Source organism: Lutra lutra, chromosome 16 (genome assembly GCF_902655055.1).
Source record: "Lutra lutra chromosome 16, mLutLut1.2, whole genome shotgun sequence".
Taxonomy (NCBI): domain Eukaryota; kingdom Metazoa; phylum Chordata; class Mammalia; order Carnivora; family Mustelidae; genus Lutra; species Lutra lutra.
In genome coordinates, this window is record NC_062293.1 from 50,407,393 (window position 1) to 50,421,587 (window position 14,195).

The 14,195-nt window shown below is 50.7% G+C and overlaps 1 protein-coding gene across 4 annotated transcripts in view; it reads left to right on the forward strand.

Annotated features, from left to right (window-relative positions):
- Positions 1-14,195, forward strand: part of LOC125086832 (multidrug and toxin extrusion protein 1-like) — a 53,073-nt gene that overhangs the window by 21,761 nt on the left and 17,117 nt on the right. For all 4 annotated transcript variants that reach the window (XM_047706347.1, XM_047706348.1, XM_047706349.1 and 1 more), the window contains 11 exons: positions 1,003-1,104; positions 1,773-1,841; positions 2,728-2,876; positions 3,719-3,761; positions 5,283-5,327; positions 8,403-8,500; positions 8,825-8,922; positions 9,031-9,144; positions 9,229-9,296; positions 13,304-13,412; positions 13,536-13,611. In XM_047706347.1, coding sequence (XP_047562303.1) covers positions 1,018-1,104; positions 1,773-1,841; positions 2,728-2,876; positions 3,719-3,761; positions 5,283-5,327; positions 8,403-8,500; positions 8,825-8,922; positions 9,031-9,144; positions 9,229-9,296; positions 13,304-13,412; positions 13,536-13,611 — 956 coding nt within the window. In that variant the 5' untranslated portion in view covers positions 1,003-1,017. The remainder of the gene's footprint in view (positions 1-1,002; positions 1,105-1,772; positions 1,842-2,727; positions 2,877-3,718; positions 3,762-5,282; positions 5,328-8,402; positions 8,501-8,824; positions 8,923-9,030; positions 9,145-9,228; positions 9,297-13,303; positions 13,413-13,535; positions 13,612-14,195) is intronic.

The window sequence follows — 14,195 nt, forward strand, 5'->3', positions numbered from 1 at the left end:
CTTGCTGACTTTTGAAGGCTGTATTCCCTCTAGGCCTCCTTGGGAATTTGAGATAATGAGGGGGTTATCCCAGAAGGCAGCCTCTGAGAATTTCAGAGAAAATAGATCTGTGATCTCCGGCCTGAGAATCCAAAGTGAAAAATCAACTCAGAAAACGGGGAAGTTCTCAAAGATGTGATATTGATCACAATTGCAAACAAACTCTTTAATATCCTTCAAGAAAGCTACCAGAAGTTGCACATTTGCCTGTGAAAGTTGGCAGAGGCTCACTGATGGAAGAATTTCTTTACTTTTTTTTTTAAAAATTTTAAGTTTTTTATTTATTTGACAGAGAGAGAGATCATAGGTAGGCAAAGAGGCAGGCAGAGAGGGGCGGGGAAGCAGGATCCCTGCTGAGCAGAGAGCCCAATGTGGGACTAGATCCCAGGACCCTGAGATCATGACCTGAGCCGAAGGCAAAGGCTTAACCCACCCAGGCACCCCTTTACTTTTTTTTTTTTTTTAAGATTTTATTTATTTGACAGAGATCACAAGTAGGCAAAGAGGCAAGCAGAGAAAGAGAGGAGGAAGCAGGCTGCCCTCTGAGCAGAGCCCCTGATGCGGGGCTTGATCCCAGGACCCTGAGATCATGACCTGAGCCAAAGGCAGAGGCTTTAACCCACTGAGCTACCCAGGATCCCCTACTTTTTTGTTTTTTTTTAAGATTTATTTATTTACTTGAGAGCGAGTGAGCACTAGTGGGAGGGATAGAGGGAGTGTGAGAATCTCGAGCAGACTCTGTACTAAGCACAGAGCCCGACTCAGGACTCGATCTCACGACCCTGAGATCACAACCTGAGCCGAAACCAAGAACCGGATGCTTAACCAGCTGCACCACCCAGGCACCCGTTTCTTAACTTCTGACTAGAGTTGATTTTGGGGGGGCTCCCGCTGGCACCTCATGCCCTTCTCCTGCTGTGATGGTTGGGACTCACCTGCGGCTCCTTTTCTGTCTCTTCCAAGTTCTTGGCGCAGTTGATGGTGTTTCTGATCAGTTTCATAAGCTCTGTGTTCTGTGGCCACCTGGGGAAGCTGGAGCTGGATGCGGTCACCCTCGGTATTGCGGTATGTATTGGACTTCCTAACATGCCTTTCTGAAAGCTGTCATTATGGGTTTCCTCTTGCTCCTTCCCATCCTTTAATGGCTTAAACCAGCACAGTTCATTATCTTATGGTCCTGGAGGTCAGATGTCTCAAATGGGCTTTGCTGGGCTAAAAACAAGGTGTTGTCTGGGCTGTCCCCTTTTTTCTGTTTGCAACTCTAATTCTCCTTTGCCATGTAATCTCACATTTTCCCAGGATCCGGGGGTTAAGACCAGACATCTCTGGAGGGCCGTTGTTCATTCTCCCAGATCAGTGAACTTGTAATCCGTGGAGCTCTGGCTCCTGTCCCCACTTCCATCTCCATGATACAGAACTGGAAGGTGAAATCCTGGTGTCCAAACCTAAAATTGGGAGGAACCCCAAATTGGGGATCAAAATGCCCAGGGCTTACAGAAGGAAAGGGCTTGGTAATAACCTCTGGCTGAGACATTTTCTTCTCTCTCCAAACTTGTGCCCATCCTTTAGTGGGCCCAGCGGGTTTGTGCAAGGGCTCCAGGGGAGGGACAGGGCTGGGTTGGCTGACTTGGGAGGGTTGCCGGAGGTACACAGCAGCTTCTGATCTGGGCGGACAGAGAAATCACCTTCCTGCCTCCCTTTTACTCTGCATGGCCGTCTTCATTTCTTTCCAGGTTATCAATGTCGCTGGTGTCTCCGTGGGCTTTGGCTTATCTTCTGCTTGCGACACCCTCATGTCCCAGGTAAATTGAAACCGCAGGTGACTCTTGCAAGTGGGAGGGCCCCACTGGCAGGAAGGGAGGGTTTCATCCACAGAGGGAGGGACTCCAGGACAGTAAGCCTTCCATTCCGCTTTCCACTGCCTGCTTTCTTGGAAATGTGGCCAGGTGCCTTGTGGGCTTGGGAAGCCATATTTATCCTTTTGACTGCAAAGGGGACACTTTGTACAGGTCCCAGTACTTTCAACATTCCTGAGTTTGACACTGTCCTGTGCTTCCTAAACTTGAGTGCCCACCTGAGCTACCTGGGAGTGGTGGGGAGCTTGTTAAAACAGGCTGGGGGCCTCCCACCAGTGGCCTGCTGGTAAATGTTGAATGTCCAGGTCTCGGGCGGGAGGAGGGAAATGTCCTGACCTTCATGGTTTGTTCGTTGTGGTGGCAGAAGGAGCTACTTTGTCTGGAGCCCGTCTCAGGCTGTCACACAGACATCACTGAACGTGGCCCTGGGAGAGACGTGCATAGTTTGGCTTCTGGAAGCCCATGGAAGCTTAGAGTTTCTGCTCTGAGCTTGGGGGTTAGGGCGCAGGATACTGCATCTCTAAGAGGTTTCCAGCTGACCAATAGGTCATTAGGATCTCATGGGAAGCTTTCAAGAATGACTGCTCTCTGTGGCCCCACCTTCCAGGTGTTAAATCCTGACTTGTCTTTGGTGGGACCGTGGCATCGGGGTTTTCAGAAGGCCCTCCAGGTGATTCCAATGGGCAGCCAAGTCTAAGAACCACGAAACCCTAAGGAGTGTGGCAAAGTCTTAGGACCATCTTTATGGATCCCAATTGCAGGCCTTTGTGGGGCCAGGGGTGTGGGGGGTACCATTCCTCTGCTAACGGGCTTGTTTTGACTGCACCCCTAGACATACGGGAGCCAGAACCTGAAGCATGTGGGGGTCATCTTGCAAAGGGGGATCCTGGTGCTCCTTCTCTGCTGCTTCCCCTGCTGGGCCCTCTTCCTCAACACTGAGCAAATCCTGCTGCTCTTCCGGCAGGACCCGGCTGTGTCCAGGTCAGGTGGGCCTGCGCCACGGTGGGGTTGGGTCCTCTGGGCAGAAAAATGGACCTGTCCTAGTTTAGCCTCTGGGAATTACAAAGGCCACCCCTGAGATGGGGAGGTCCAAGGATTCCCCCAGCTGGCTTCCACCATGCCGTGGTGCTGTCCACACCTGGCACCCAAGGTCTACACCGGTCCTTACTTGAGTTGACTTCAGGGTAAAAAGTCAGGACCAAAACAAGACTTGCAAATGTTCTCCACTTGACGTAGTAGTTTGTGGCGTTTGTTCATGGTTAGTGGTTCTTGACCTTGGCTGATAATGCAAGTCACCTGGGTGTTTAAAAAACCCACCCATACCTGGTCGCCCTCCCCTTCTTAGCATTCCCCTGGGGGGCCAGTGTGAGCATTAATGTCTTTCAAAGTTCCCCTAGAGGATTCTAATCTGCCAAGTTTGAGTTTTGCTGGTTTAGTTCAAATAAGTTCTTGTCCTCAACCAGTGGCTGTGAACCTGGGGACATTTGACAATGTTGGGAGGTACTTCTGGTTGTCAGAACTGGTATGGGGAGAAGCCAGAGAGAATACAAAACCTCTTTCAAAGCACAGTAGAGAATTCTCTGGCCATCGTGCTGAGTTTGAAAACCCTTTCCTAGGCTTAAAGATTTGGAAGAACCAAGAGAGGTCATCTGGGATCTAAGTTGATAAGGTCTATGTGTCCATTTCCATATTCGCACCAGCACGATAAGCCCATTAATTCGGAAAGAGCCAAGAATGGGAGAGGTGGTGTTAGTTAGCTTAGCCTCCCTACCCTGGCCTTGGAATGGAGACCCCTGCCACATTTTTCTCTTTTCATCATATAGGCTTACCCAGGACTACGTCATGACCTTCATTCCAGCTCTTCCTGTAAGTCTAAGGGTTACAAGGCCCCCTTCTTGAGGTTCACTGGTAGAAGGCACCTGGGACACCTGGGAGCTCAGTGTGTTGGGTCAGTCTGGGTCAGTCCTAAGGGATTTGCACACATGACTTTGGCTCCTTCAAGAAGCATGGCTTTAATTATGCCCCTGAAAGGCATGGACGTCTGTTCTTCAAGAAACACCTGGGTCAAAGCAAGTCCAAGGGGCCCTGTCCTGAACTCTTAGAGCCGGAGGGACCTTCCGGAATCATCCATGGAAAGGAGTTCAGACTTTTTTTTTTTTTTTTTTAAAGATTTTATTTATTTATTTGAGGGAGAATGAGTGAGAGAGAGCATGAGAGAGGAGAAGGTCAGAGGGAGAAGCAGACTCCCCAAGGAGCTGGGAGCCCGAGGCGGGACTCGATCCTGGAATTCCAGGATCATGACCTGAGCCCAAGGCAGTTGCTCAACCAACTGAGCCACCCAGGCACCCTTTTTTTTTTTTTTTTTTTTGGTGTGGTGGTAAATTCTTCCTGTGTTGAGCCCTCGGGCCTGTCTCCAAACTTCTAGGTTTGTTTCCCTCACGGTGCGTGATCACACAGACCCCTCAGTATGCGATCTTCTTGGACACAATAACGCGTGGTCTGAGACAGTCAGAGTTCCTTTTATTCAGCTGGGTGGTGAGGCTGTCTTTGGTTTGCCTGGGTGGTCATAAAACAGCACATAGACTGGCTGGCTCTAACAACAGACATCAATTTTTCTCACACTGGTGGAAGTGGACAAGTCCAAAGTCAAGGTGTGGCCGGGTTGGTGTTCTCAGAGGCCTCCCTCCGTGGCTTGCAGACAGCCTCCTCCTTGCTGCCTCTTCTGGTGTTCCCCTGAGCAGGGGCAGCCCTGGGGCCCACCTAATGGCCTCATTTTAACTTACATATTTATTTATTTTACTTCTTATTTTTCACTTTTAAAGATTTTCTGTTTACTCATGAGAGATAGAGAAATAGAGGGAAGGAGGGAGGCAGAAGCAGAGGGAGAAGCAGGCTTCCCACTGAGCAGGGAGCCTGATGTGGGACTCAATCCCAGGATCCTGGGATCATGACCTGAGCCGAAGGCAGAGGCTTAACCCACTGAGCCACCCAGGCGCCCCTGTGGTCTTGAACTTATCCTGAAATCTTTAATGCTTAATATTCCTTAACTGTTCCCCAAATAGGTCTGTTGTCTCATCTACATGAGAGGGGTACCTCCCCTAGAGTTTGCCCAGGGGTCTCCTTGACAGCCTACCACCCCCAGAAGAAGTGCCATGCACTCAAGGGAACCAGTCTCCCAGACCCTAGGGTCTCTTGGATTGTGTCCATCCATGAAAGATGTTTGGAACACCCTGGGCCCAGACACCCTGGCTGCCGCCCCCATCCCCTTCTGTTACGGTGTGTCTCCCTGGCTCCATGTGGGAGCTGGGGGCAGCCAAGCCGTGGCTCCCAGCTCACGCCTGCGTGGCAAGGCCAAAATGTTAATCTTCATCTCTTGTTCTCTCGCAGGCAACCTTTCTTTATATGTTACAAGTGAAATATTTACTCAACCAGGTAATACAGACTCTCTTCTCTCTCTGGCGGGGGAGCTCATGGGAGTTCATGCAGTTGGGGAGGGGTTGCTCTAAAATACTCAGGAACCATCGAAGTCTGTTTCCCTGTGTTGAAGGCACAGGACTTTGGTGTGGAGAGGTTTACGAGGTGAAATCAAGGAAAGTATACATTATTGTTGGCTCTGGGAAAAATCTTATCTGATTCCCCCTTGGAAATATTGCCATTGGCAGGATAGGGTTAGCACTGGAGCCGTCTTTGGCTCCCTAGAAGTGAGGGTGTGTGGCTGTGCGGCCTGCAGAGGGCGCCTTTCGTGCTCCAGGGAGCCATTGTCTCAGCTCCGATCTGTCCAAAGGGCCCTACGCTCCTCTGTGGGGCATGAAGGCCCACGTTGTAATTATACCTCATGTTGGTCAGACCTCCACATGTGACTAGCAGCAACAGCCAAAGACCCGGGACGGGAGGCATGGATTTGCGATGCCTGGGTATGAGGGACCAAGGACTTGATTCCAAATGGATCCAGGTAAACAAGGGTACCTGGCAGTGGGTCATGGCCATGGAAGCAGGCTCTCCAGGATGCATGGAGGGGCCAAGGCAGGGAAGAGAGAAGGGAGGTGGTTTTCCAACTGTTTCGTGTTCTTAAACGTAAGATCTCACCCTGTGAAGGAAACATTTCAAATCTTCATTAGTGTCTGTAAAGAGGTAGAAGACTCCATGTCTGGTGTCAGCCTGTAACCTTGTCCGAACCCACGTAAAGGCCTCGGCCTGCTCAGGACCTCCTTTGTGTCCGATGGTCTCCCAGTAAACGCGGGGGCTTCTGACCACAGGCTCCAGCTTGGTCCAGTGAGCAGACTGGGAGTGACAACCGCTCTCTCTGATCCTCGGAGGGACAGGGAAAGACCTAGAAGGAGGAGCCCAGAGCCAAGAAGGGCCAGCAGGCATTTACTGGGCTTTGGAGAACACACGGGGCTCCCAAGGCATCCGAGTCACCGAGGGGTGGGAGTGCCGAGGCCACGACCACGGTAGAGGGACACAGTGGAGGACAGAGCCAGGGAGGCGGGTTGGCCTGGGCTTAGCACATGGGGCTCTGTGTTTGTTCCCTCCTGAGGATATTTCAGTTGTTAGAAACCAGTGGATTGGTGGAGGAGGAGAGGGGAGTGACGGACAGGTCTAGACAAAAGATGCCGTGGGTCTCTGACAAGAAGGCATGTCCTGTGGAACCAACGGAAGTCCTATATTGGGGTATTTCCTATAGAATGAAATGACCCTCAGCTAAAGGGACTGGCAGGAGAGCCAAGAGTTGGGTGTAACCCAGCTTCCATCCTGGGGCAAAGCAGCTGGGCTGGGGACAATGTTAACACTGTTGGGGAGGCTGGGAAGAGCCCTAGATGAAACCAGGGGGCTGCTTAGACTTTCAGCGGGGAGGGTTAGAGAAGGCGACCCCGCCGGCTTCTGCTGACCTTCTGCGGGAAGCTGTCTCTTGGATGTTTTCGGTTTCCATCTGTGTGTGTGTTCATGGCTCCCACATTTCCAGCTCGAGCCACCAGTCTTGCCCGCTGCCCATGGGAGGCCTGTGCACATAGTGCCCTTGACCTTCTCATCCCCCAGGCCTGCCTCTCCGCTTGCCTGCCTTCCCTCCTAGTTAGTGGCCTCCAACATCTTTTTTTCCGGTAACCTGGCCTCACGTGGCACTCCATCCTTTCCTTCACTCCCACAGCCCATCAGGGATGGTCCTGTAGGTCCTGCCTCTCCCCTCCTTACTCCCCGCCCCCCACTTCAGTTCCTCTCTTCTCTTCCTCCTTCCTTCTGTGATAACTGCAGGAGCCTCTTACCAAGCCTCCCTGCTGCCACTCCTTCCCTGGGCCAACCCCATCCCATGCTACTTCCTTTACTTTCTACCTGAAAGGTAGGTGTGGTCACCTGCCTCCTTTGCTAAAAACTAAGCAGGTCACCTGATAAGTTGGTGACCCATAGTAGTGGTTGGCCATGATCCTTGCCTTGGTCCCCGAGCCCGGGACTACTGAGACCACTAGAGACAAACACGCAGCAGGACAGAGTCGTGGCAGCCGTAGCGGAGGTCAAAGGATTGTGGTTCTCACTCAACAAAGGAGGAAGAGAGCTATGATTCTGTAGAGCGGAGTTCAGGAGCAGTCCAAGGGAGGTCATGTTTTGGTGGGCTCTGACCAAAGCACGAAAGGGTCTGCCCTGCCAAGTGGACCTAACTAAGTCCGCTCTTCCTTGGGGAGCTCAGCTGCAGATGGCCGTGTCCAGAAACCCATGAGAAGCCCGCCCCCACTGAGATGGAAATCAAGACTGCTTTTTGTGTGTGTGAGAGTGACTTCAGTCCCCCAGGCAGCTGAGGGATCTTTGAGGTCTACTGAGTTGACTTCAAACAGCCAAATGTCCTGTGCTCTGGGATTTTCAGAGAGCCAGGTTTCTCAGAGAGAGAAAAACATTCAGAGAAGGGGCCGGGGTGACCTGTTTGCAGCCGGAGAAACAGCACCTCCTATCACAGTCACCGCTGGCTTCCTGGTGTCTGCGGTTCTGTCCCAATGCTCGGCGGTCGGGTCTGTATGTCCCCAGCCTGTGTATGTCGTTTTCCCCTTCCGCTGGAAGTCTTCGATTGAGATGCTGGACAGCCTGGAATTTTCTGCCCTGTACTTGCAGGCGGAGCAGGTGTGATGGAGTGCTTCCCACGTTCTGGGTTTGTGAGGGCGTCCTAGGTTTTCTTACATCATCGAACTTCCATTTGGTCAAGAAAGCGCTGAGCTGTCACGCACCATCCAGTGCTGAACGTGACTTGTTTATACTCCGTCCCGGTCAGTCCTTGCGCTCTGGAAGGCCAACCGATTTGTCTCCCAGCCTCATTTTCACCTGCCTGCCTGCCGGTGGCCAGAGTTCCGTGCTTCCCGGCCCTGGAAGAAGGGTATGGGAGGCAGGCAGGTAGGAGCAGCGAGGAAGGGCATCCAGTTAGGTCCTTGGGGTGTGCCTGCGGCAGCCCTCCATGCCTGTGTGTTTGGGGACAAAGTGGCAGTCCCGCTCCTTGGTCTCCAGCGTGGGGTGTGGTCTCTCTTTCAGGGAATCGTACTACCCCAGGTCCTAACCGGAGTAGCAGCCAACCTTGTCAATGCCCTCCTCAACTATCTTTTTCTTTATCAGCTGCATTTTGGGGTGATGTGAGTGCTACTGATTCTTGGGACCGGGGGAAGGAATGACCTTGGGATGGGGGGAAGGAGTGACCTGGGGACTGGGGGAAGGAATGACCTTGGGATGGGGAAGGAATGACCGTGTGGCTTTTCCAGGGCAGGATGGTGGGAGGGGTGGAAACCTAGACCTGGTCAACGTGTCTGTGTGTGGTCCCCTCCCTGGGCCACTCTGGAATACATTCTCCGGGATGGACAGTGAGGCTGCCCCAGAAAGAAGACGTGTTCAGGGCTTACATAGGGGTCCCAGCAGCATGGAGGATGGTCACCTCCCCTCACTGGGACTGTTCTTTCCAGGGGGTCGGCACTGGCAAATACCATTTCCCAGTTCACCCTGGCACTCCTCCTTTTCTTCTGCATCCTTGGGAGGAACCTGCATCAAGCTACCTGGGGAGGTAAAGACCGCCATTTGCATTCCAAGTTGGTCAGGGGTTTTGTCTTGGGTTGAGGTCTGGCCCAGCCACTTGTGTGTCATTAATAGGTCTGTGTCCCCACTGTTACAGGGTGGTCCCGTGAGTGTCTGGAGGACTGGGCCTCCTTTTTCAGCTTGGCCATCCCCGGGATGCTCATGCTGTGCATGGAGTGGTGGGCCTACGAGATCGGGAGCTTACTGAGTGGTCAGTGTGGGGGCAAGTGGTGATGGCCGGCATAAACGCGGGGCCCTGTCCGGAAGCGTGGTTGCAGCTGCCTCTCTCCACCAGGTATCCTCGGCATGGTGGAGCTGGGAGCCCAGTCTGTCCTGTACGAACTGACCGTCATTTTGTACATGGTGAGTGTCTGGGAGCCGGTTGTGAGGAGGTGCTAGATGTTTCCCTTGAACAAAGAGTCTGAAGAACAAGTATAGGCATTCCTCCCATGAGTGGTTTTTATTTATTTATTTACTTATTCATTCATTTGACAGAGAAAGACCTAGTGAGAGAGGGAACACGAACAGGGGGAGTGGGAGAGGGAGAAGCAGGCTTCTTGCTGACCAGGGAGCCTGATGCAGGGCTTGATCCCAAGACCCCAGGATCATGACCTGAGCCAAAGGCAGACGCGTAACGACTGAGCCACCCAGGCGCCCCACAGTAATTTATAGACTGATTTAGGAAAGTAAAATTTCATCCCAGAGCCTGGGAGGGTCCATTTGGAACAATGGGGTCTTCCCTGGGAGCTCTGGAAAGTTGGGAAGAATGTAGATGCTCAGGGTTGGTCAGGCATGTCCTTGATTGCCACACTTGCCAAACATGATGGATGTTTTCCAGTTGTCACTATTCAAATGCCCAGGATAGGGTACAGGTGGGGGTCTGAAGGACAATGGCGCTAGGTGCGTGGCAAGAAGAGCCTAGCTCCTGTGGGTCCCCGAACTCCCCTGCTGCCTGGGTCTGAGGCTTCAGACCCCTCATGGGTTAGACCCTAAAGACGCGAAAGCAGGGTCTCCAGCATTGTTCACAATAGCCAAAAGGTGGCACCAACCCAAGTGTCCATCAAGAGATGGACAGAGAAGCACACTGTGGTCTGTCCGTACAATGAACTATTACTCAGCCTTGGAAAGGAAACATCTTCATGTGCTAGAGATGAATCCCAGTTATTAGAGGCTTTCCTTTGACTTTGTTTTAAAAAGATTTTGTTTTAAAATTGAGAACAGCAACTGGAAATTCTGAAGGGCTTTTGTCTCTAGCCCCGTGCCCTTAGAAGGGGAGAATTGTAACGTGGAAGGGACTGGAAATGGCACACTAATGCTTAGGACTCCCACCCCCCACCCCACCTTGGGTCTGGTTATGTTTAAGAATTATGTAAAATACGTATTTACTATTTTTTTTAAAGATGTATCTGTTTGAGAGAGAGAGAGAGAACGCGCACGCGCACTTGAGGGGGAGGGGCAAAGGGAGAGGAAGAGACACTCTTAAGCAGACTCCGCGCTGAGCATGGAGCAGGACTCTGGGCTTGATCTCATGACCTTGGGATCAGACCTGCGCCAAAACCAAGAGTCGGATGCCTAACTGACTGTGCCACCCAGATGTCCCCGTATCTCACTTTTTTTTTTTTTTTTAAAGAATCAATCTCCCAAGGAACTCTGATTTTTGTTTTTGCTTTTATTCTATGTTTGGCGGAATTTCTAAACCTGTATTCATCACTTCAACTCTTGATATTTTATATACATGTTTTTTAAATTTTAGTAAGTTCTGTACACATATCCAAATCAAAATGTGTACCGGTGTCTCCTTATATGTATAATTTTTAAACCCATCTTTTACTGTGAAATTAAATATTCTGTGCTTTAGGACAAAGTATCTTTACATCCTTCCTTAAAATAAATTCCTAAAAGTGAAACTTAATTACAATTTTATGTCTTTCGCATATATTGCCATACGCTTTCCAAGGCTTATAAGAATTTACACTTGTATTTCTCTAATCGAAACAAGAGTCTGTATCCTTTACTCCTGTTCCCCAGCTGTTTACATTTTGGCCCGTTTCCTCACTTTATCAATCAATCTATGTATCTACCCATCACCTCCGCATCTTGTATTCAAATACCACCCATTGTTCTGATAATGTCCTTTATTTTTTTTTTTTTTAAAGATTTTATTTATTTATCTGACAGAGAGAGATCACAAGTAGACGGAGAGGCAGGCAGAGAGAGAGAGAGAGGGAAGCAGGCTTCTCGCTGAGCAGAGAGCCCGATGTGGGACTCGATCCCAGGACCCTGAGATCATGACCTGAGCCGAAGGCAGCGGCTCAACCCACTGAGCCACCCAGGCGCCCTGATAATGTCCTTTAAAACTACTTTTCTTCTGGAACTAAAGTGTTATGCTTTTCTAAAAAAATTAATTAACTTGAGAAAGAGTGCATGATCGGGGAGGAGAGGGAGAGAGGGAGCAGCAGACTCCCTGCTGAGCAGTGAGCCTGATGTGGGACTCCATCCCAGCTTCCTGGGATCATGACCTGAGCCAAAGGCCGATGCTTAACCCACTGAGCCACCCAGTTGCTCCCTCTTAAAAAAAAAAAAAAAGATTTATTTGAGAGTGTGCAGATGTGGGTGCAAAGACAAGCGAAAGTGGGGAGGTAGATACAGAGGGAGAGAACATTGCAGACTCCTTCCTGAGCGTAGAGCCCAACGCTCTATCCCATGACCCAAGATGACGACCCTGAGACCGTGATCTCACCCAAAACCAAGAGTCAGAGCTCAACTGACTGAGCCCCCCAGGTGCCCCTAAAGTGTTAGGCTTCCTTAATCTTCTTTAATCTAGAGCAGATCCTCAGCCTTCGTCTTTCTCGAACTTGACCTTTTGAAGAACAGAGGCACTTTATACAGACTTTCCCTCAGTGCGTCGAGCTGACACTTCCTTGTGAATGGTTTCCAAGTCTGCATTTTTGGCAGGAATACAACAGAAGTGTCGCTGTGTGTTTCTTGCATGTTCTGTCCAGTGACCTGGATTGTTCCACGATCGGTGATACTAACTCATTTCGTGGTTAAGGTGGTGTCTGCTCTTTCCCTTGGTAGTTAATATATGATCAGTGGAAGAGCTGTGTGTCCGCTGCCACTAGTGAGTTTCTGGCGGGTACTCAGTCTCGCAGGTCTCCTGTGTTCCTCACTCTGAGATTTCTGTCATCCTGCCCCCCGGTCAGCCTGCGCAGGAGGCAAAATTCATGTTCCAATGGCTGATGACTTTTTTTTTTTTAACCTAATCCTGCTTTCTCCAGGGGTAAATTTGTAGGTACTAGTAATGACTAATTTTTATTGAAGAGCTACTACACGTGAGGCCTTGTCCTAAGCAGCTAGCATATATGGACTCCTCTCATCCCCACAGTAACCCTACAAGCTAGGCTCTGTTACAAGATCCCATTCACAGCAAACAACTGAGGGCAAGAGAGGGTGAGTAACTCGCTCGGGGTCGCCCAGCAGATAAATGGCTGCATCAGGACTTGAACCCAGGCAGCATGGCTTCAGAAATACCCATTCCTTGGGGCGCCTTGGTGGCTCAGTGGGTTAAAGCCTCTGCCTTCGGCTCAGGTCATGATCTCAGGGTCCTGGGATCAAGCCCCGCATTGGTCTCTCTGCTCAGCAGGGAGCCTGCTTCCCCCTCTCTCTGCCTGCCTCTCTGCCTACTTGTGATCTCTGCCTGTCAAAAAAATAAATAAAATCTTAAAAAAAAAAAAAAAGAAATACCCATTCCTAATCACTGTGGCATCCTGGCCTTCCTGGGTCTGCTTTAATACCACTCTTAATCCCGTCCTTCCCGCCCCCCCCCCAACACACAAGGGTAGCCTGCTCTCAGCTTGGTATGCATCTTCCTGTTTTCTTAAGTTCCTTTTTACCCAAGATTTGGGGGAATGGGGAAGGGCACCTGTTTAGGATTCTGTTTTCTAAACTTTTTTTTTTAAGATTTTATTTATTTATTAGAGAGAGTGAGTGAGATAGAGCACCAGCGGGGGTAGGAGCAGACTCCCTGCTGAGCAGGGAGCCCCATGTGGGACTCGATCCCAGGACTCCAGGATCACGACCTGAGCGGAAGGCAGACGCTTAGCCCACTGAGCCACCAGTTGCCCCTGTCTTCTAAACTTGATCCGTGTTGGTCTCTCAGACTTAGCTTGGGCTCCTGGTGGTTCCCCCTCCCACACGAGGAAGGAGGAACATAAGCCTCCATTGCATACTTTATAAGCCCTGTAAGTGACGCCTCTGTCCTGGAGAAGGTTCACAGTTGGGCTCAGAATGGACTCCGGAGGCAGGGCTGCCTCTCTGCTCCCTGCTCGCTCTTTCCTTGTCATTACTGTATGTTTCTTTTTGTATTTCAGATACCTTCAGGCTTCAGTGTGGCTGCCAGTGTCCGGGTGGGGAACGCGCTGGGCGCAGGAAACATCCAGCAGGCCAAGAAGTCATCAGCTGTCGCCCTGCTATTCACAGGTGCTTAGAGTCTCCTGTCCGCGACTCAACCGAGCACGGGTCTTTGCATGGGAAACCCAGCTGCCCAGTTCCCGACAGCCTTCCCTTCTTACTGCGCTGTCTCTCTGCCATTTTTACCTCCAGGACTCTTTGCTGTAACCTTCTGTGTCCTGATGTTAAGCTGTAAGGATCTCGTGGGGTATATTTTCACTACCGAACGGTGAGTGCAGAGATTTTCTTGAAATGTGAAATCTGCGGTAAAAACATGGTTAAAACAAAACAAAACAAAACGGTTGGGTAGATGCCCTCCTGGGAGAGCTGCCTCCCAGAGCGTCCCTGAGCCATTCAGAAGATGAGAAACGCACTGCCGTTACCTGGGAAGAACAGGTCCGCTCTGGGAGCTAATTTGTCATCCAGAATCTGCTGATAGATGCTGCTGGTGTTTGGGAAATGCATGTATTTTATTTTATTTATTTGTTTTTAAAGATTTTACTTATTTATTTGACACACAGAGAGAGCTCACAAGTAGGCAGAGAAGCAGGCAGAGAGAGGGGGAAGCAGGCTCCCAGCTGAGCAGAGAGCCTGACATGGGGCTCGATCCCAGGACCCTGAGATCATGACCTGGGCTGAAGGCAGAGGCTTAACCCACTGAGCCACCCAGGCACCCCGATATGTGTGTATTTTAAAGATTTTATTTATTTATTTGAGAGAGAGAGATCACACAGGGAGAGGGAGAGGGAGAATCAGACTCGTCTCTGAGCAGGGAGCCTGATGTGGGGCTCGATCTCAGAAACTGAGATTATG